Raw genomic sequence first — 4,727 nt, 5'->3', positions numbered from 1 at the left:
CTGAGCGGGACCCTCCTCCTTCCTGCCTTGCCGTGGGCTGACGCTGCCCGCATGCCCCGCACCCACCAAAGCCGCTCTCTCACTGCCCTCCGCAGCCGGACGGGGAGAGAAAGTTTTTAGTAGAAGCAGGAAATTGGACAATCCCATTCCTAAAGCCAGAGAGAGTCTAACAAAGAAACACCATTTCTCCCAGTTTCAGCAAAAAGCTGCATTTTGGGCCCAGCAGAAGTCAGTCCGGTCCTCCAGTGTCCCCCAGTGCCCTCAGTGCCCCAGCACATTCCCGTAGATGTCACTGGGTGCCTGCGGTCACCCGTGGGGTCCCAGCAGCTCCGCGTAGGTCACTTGGGTATCCTGGGGCGGAGCGGTGCGGGTGGGCCCTGCAGGAGACCCTGGCTGTGGCATCTGTGTGACACCCCCCGTGGGTGACGTGTCCCTGTGTGTGTCCCACCCCGAACTCACCCTGTGTCTGCTTCGTCCCCGTGACGTGGGTGTACAGCACCTCCCCCTCCTCCAGGGGGGCCGGGGGCTCCGGGGGAGCCCTGCAGGGATGAGGGGATGTGTGAGAGGGGATGGGAGGTCTTGGGGGCTGGGTAAAAGGGGGGGGGCTCATGGCTAGAGCCCCCCACTCACCTTTCCTGGTGCTTCCTGGAGGCTGCAAAGGAAAGGGGTGGGGGTGACTGTGGGGTCTCCAAGGCCCTGACCACCCTTGGGAGTCCTGAACTCCCACAGGGCTCTCAATTCCCCCCAGGACACCCCCAGCATTCCTGGAGTCCCCCAGAAGCCCTGAACCACACCAGTGCTCCTGGCCCCCTGAGCCCCCAGAGCCCCAAGGCTGGCAGGGATGGGCACCCTCCAAACTATTCCAGGATTCCTGAAAGAACCGCCAGCATCCATGCACCACCCTCCAACACCACAACAAATCCTCAAGGACTTTGAGCAAAGGTCACTGGGGACTCTGTGCTGCCCAAGTGAGGGGCTATGGGTGCTGCCCCATCATCCCCACATTCTCGGTGGCCTCCCAGCTCCCCAGGGCCCCCATTGGCCCCATTGTCACCCACCCAGGCGCTGCCACCGGTGCCAGCCCACAATGACACCCACGAGCAGGACCAGGGACAGGAGGGACCCGGCAACACCTGCAGCCACTGCTGGGGACAGAGGGGGACACATCAGAGTCACTGCAGGGCTGCTGCAATCCCCCGGGTGACCCTGAGTGACCCCACCTGTGTCCCAGTGTCCCCGCGGTGTCACCGTCAGTGCCAGTTCGGGGCTGAGCGCCCGGAACACGCGGTGCCCATCCTGTCCCAGCTGGTTGGTGGCCACGCACTGGTAGGTGCCGGAATGTCCCACATGGACGTCGCCGAGCTCCAGGAGGGGACCCCGGGCCACCTCGCTGCCATTGTGCAGCCAGGTGAAGGTGACAGGGGCTGAGCCCACCTGCACCGAGCAGCGCAGGGTCACGGGGTCACCTGTCTGCACCGGCTGTGCCAGGGCACCGGGGCTGATGGTGGCATTGGCCACGGGCACTGCGGGGACACAGATGGGGCTGGCACCTGGCCAGGGGGCATGGGGATGTGGTGGGTGGGGTCACCCCATTCCTGAGGGTCCCGTTCACCCAGGACGGTGACATTCATGGGGACGCTCTCAGCCACGCTGTCCCCGTTGCTGGCCCTGCACTGGTAGTGGCCGCTGTCATTGTCTCCAACGTGGCGCAGCTCCAGGCGGGGGCCAGGGCCCAGCAGTGCCCACGAGTCCCCCCGGTGCCAGGAGAAGGACAGGGGACCTGTCCCCGCGGCCACCGTGCAGCTCAGCACCAGGCGGTCCCCCAGTGCCACCTGTCCCCCAGGGGGCTGCGCCGACACGGACACCCCCGAGAGCGGGACCCCTGCGGGAAGGGCAGAAAGGGAATGGAGGACCCGGGAGGGGTGGGGGACACCAGGGACCAGTGAAGGACTCAGGGCGGAAGGGGAGGATCAGGGAGGGTTGGCAGGATCCCAGTGAGGAAGAAGGGGGCCAAGAAATGAGGGGGAGGCTTGGAAGGGGTGGAGGGACCCCAGGGATGTTCAAGGAGGGGAGACCTGGAGCAGATTGGAGGGAACCACAGGGAAAGTTTAGGGAACCCAGACATGGATGGGACCTGTGGACCATGGAGGGACCTAAGTGAGGGAGAGGTGTACCTAGGGAGGGGTGAGGGGACCTAGTGAGGGATGCAGGGATCAGGGAATGTGAAGGGAGGTTCCAGGGAGGGAGCTGGGAAGGCAGGGAGGCAAGCAGAGGGTTGAGCAGGACTGGGGGACCCGTGGCGGCTGTCGGGGCTCCCCGTGCCCATCCCCGCACTCACTGCGCACCGTGATGCGGAGCCGGGCGCTGCTCTTCCGCACGGCCCCCTCTCGGAGCGCACCTGGCAGCTGTAATTCCCCGAGTGGGAGACCCCCACGGCGGGCAGCAGGAGCTGCGGGGACCCCTGCGGGCCCCCCACCAACGGCCCGTCCCGGTAGAAGAGGTGCAGGAGGGGGGCTCGGGGCCGCAGGGGGCTGGGGGTGCTGAGGCAACTGAGATTCAGGGGGGACCCCTCGGTGGGCTTGGGGGGACCCTCCAGCACCGGCACCGGGAACAGCTCTGGGAAGCAGATGGGAGGGGGTATGGTGACCCCGAGTCCCTGGGAAGTGGTTTGGGGCTGTCGGGATATTGGAGTTCCCGCTGTGGGGTGCTCACCATGCACTGTCACTGCCAGGGGCACTGACTGTGACAGCCCGAAGCCCTCCAAGCCCTCGCAGCGGTAGCGGCCGCTGTGGTGCAGCTGCAGGGGAGACAGGGACAACTCTGCGCTCTTGAGTGTCCCCCCCAGATCCTTCTCGTCCTGGTAAAATCGCACCCTGGTGACCGATGTATCCTTCCTGGTCCGGCAGCGCAGTGTCACCGTGTCCCCCTCCAGCAGCACCCGTGCTGGCACCTGCAGCACCAGCTGGTCAGTGGGGCAGGAGGGTCCCATCGCACGGAGGGGCTCGAGACAGGTTCGAGGTGGGTCCCCACGACAACGGGGACCTCTGGGAGGAGTCTCCATTGCATGGGAGGATCCCAGGAACACCAAGGGTAACCCCATGGCACTGTTGTCTCCATGAGGGTCCCATTACATTGGGATGAAACGGGGTGCACAGGCACGTCCCTGTATGCAGGGGACAGGCTTTCAACACCCGAGGGGGTGAGGCCACCCACGGAGTGGAGCCCACCCAGACCCACTGGGGATCACCCTGATCATTTAACATCCCCCCCTCACCATTGGAGATGCTCACGGGGGGGCTCACCCCCGTGCCAGGTCTGTCACACTGGTAGGTGCCACTCTCAGTGACAACGAATCGGTCGGGTCCCTCCTCCCACCAGCGCTGCCCATCCTTGTACCAGGTGGTGGCAGCGGCGGTGCCCGAGCCCTGGCAGGTCAGTGTCACCCGGTCCCACAGCACCGGCGGCGTCCAGGGGGGCTCCACGAGGAGCTGGGTGGTCTGGGCGCCTGCGGGTGACAGGGGACACCAGCCTGCCAGGGCCAGCGCGGGATGGGGACAGCGGGGCGGGGACATGGCATCCCCCCGAAGACTCACCAGCGAGGCCGAGGGTCTGGGCTGGAAGGGAGAAGGGACAGGGCTGGGTGGGGGTGGCACCGCGGGGACAGCGGCACCCTGGGCACGGAGTGTGGGGCTGTCCCCAAACTGTCCCCACAGGGTCACCGGTTTAGCCCAGAGATCTTGAGGACAGGGACACCTCTGTCACCCTGGGCTGAGGCAGGACATGGGGACACTGTGGACACCTCACGCTTGTCCAAGTCACCTCCACCCAATCCACAGCACCTGTCCCCACGGCCACATCCCCACGGCCCTCTGCCCATGATCCCATCCCAATGGCACCTGGCCCCGTGGCCCATCCTGATGGTGCTTGGCCCTTGTCCCTGTCCCTGCATCCCTGTGCCCCTGGCCCTGTCCCCACAGCTGCCCCAGGCCCAAGGTTCCTTTTGCTACATCAAACTCCCTCCATTCCTCTCCCCCTGTTCCTGTGCCTCCCATTCCTGTCCCCACAGCCACCCCACGACTCCGGTCACATTTAAGGGCTCCATGCCCCTGCTCGGGCTCTGCTGGCCTTGGGGACCTCAGGGCACCCCGCAGTCCCCCTCTGCCCCCTCCCCACTGCTCTCTGCCTCACCAGGGCCCATCCCCGGGGCGTCAGGCCCGTGCCCAGGGCACTCACCCCACAGGAGCAGCACCACCTTCCCGGCCATCCCGCTGTCCCCGGCCACCCAGGCTGGCTGTCACACGCTGCCGGGGCAACCGGTCCCCTGGGTGGCAGGCAGGAAGCGAGGTCACGTCTCGCCCCCACGTGCTGGTGGCCCTTGGTGGGGGCAGGGTGTTGCAGGGTGGAGACACAGCAGGGGACAGGCTGGGGCCATGGTGGGACATGGTGTTCCCAGGACTGGGTGGCTCAGGGGATGTGGGGATCTCAGGATGGATGTCCCAGGGGAATGGGGAGAGTGGGGAAGTGACAGGGAGTGTCTGTCTGGGAATGGGGGTCCCCATGTGTCGGGGGGTCCTCAGCATGGGTGTACGGAGGAAATGGGGGGCAAAGGGGATGGGGGGAAGGGGATGGAGATGCTGGGCAACAGGAGACCCAGGATGGGGCTCCTAGAAAAGGGGGACACAGGGAATGGGGCTGCCACGGTTGGGTCCCCAGGGGAATGGGGGTCC

The 4,727-nt window shown here is 66.0% G+C and overlaps 1 protein-coding gene across 1 annotated transcript; it reads right to left on the bottom strand.

Moving 5' to 3' along the window:
* Positions 1-306: 306 nt before the first annotated feature.
* On the bottom strand, positions 307-4,264 carry LOC309583073 (Fc receptor-like protein 4; the record flags this gene model as incomplete). The annotated part of the gene is made up of 10 exons (XM_082298590.1): positions 307-377; positions 460-539; positions 631-652; positions 1,059-1,145; positions 1,589-1,882; positions 2,339-2,405; positions 2,477-2,616; positions 2,713-2,943; positions 3,275-3,505; positions 4,234-4,264. The coding sequence occupies 10 exons, from the start codon at positions 4,262-4,264 to the stop codon at positions 307-309; spliced, it is 1,254 nt and encodes a 417-aa protein (XP_082154716.1).
* Positions 4,265-4,727: the final 463 nt, after the last annotated feature.

Source organism: Coloeus monedula (genome assembly GCF_965178545.1).
Source record: "Coloeus monedula genome assembly, chromosome: 29".
NCBI classification, from domain to species: Eukaryota; Metazoa; Chordata; class Aves; order Passeriformes; family Corvidae; genus Coloeus; species Coloeus monedula.
Note: the sequence above shows the minus strand (reverse complement) of the source record. Positions and strands in the feature narration are given on the sequence as shown.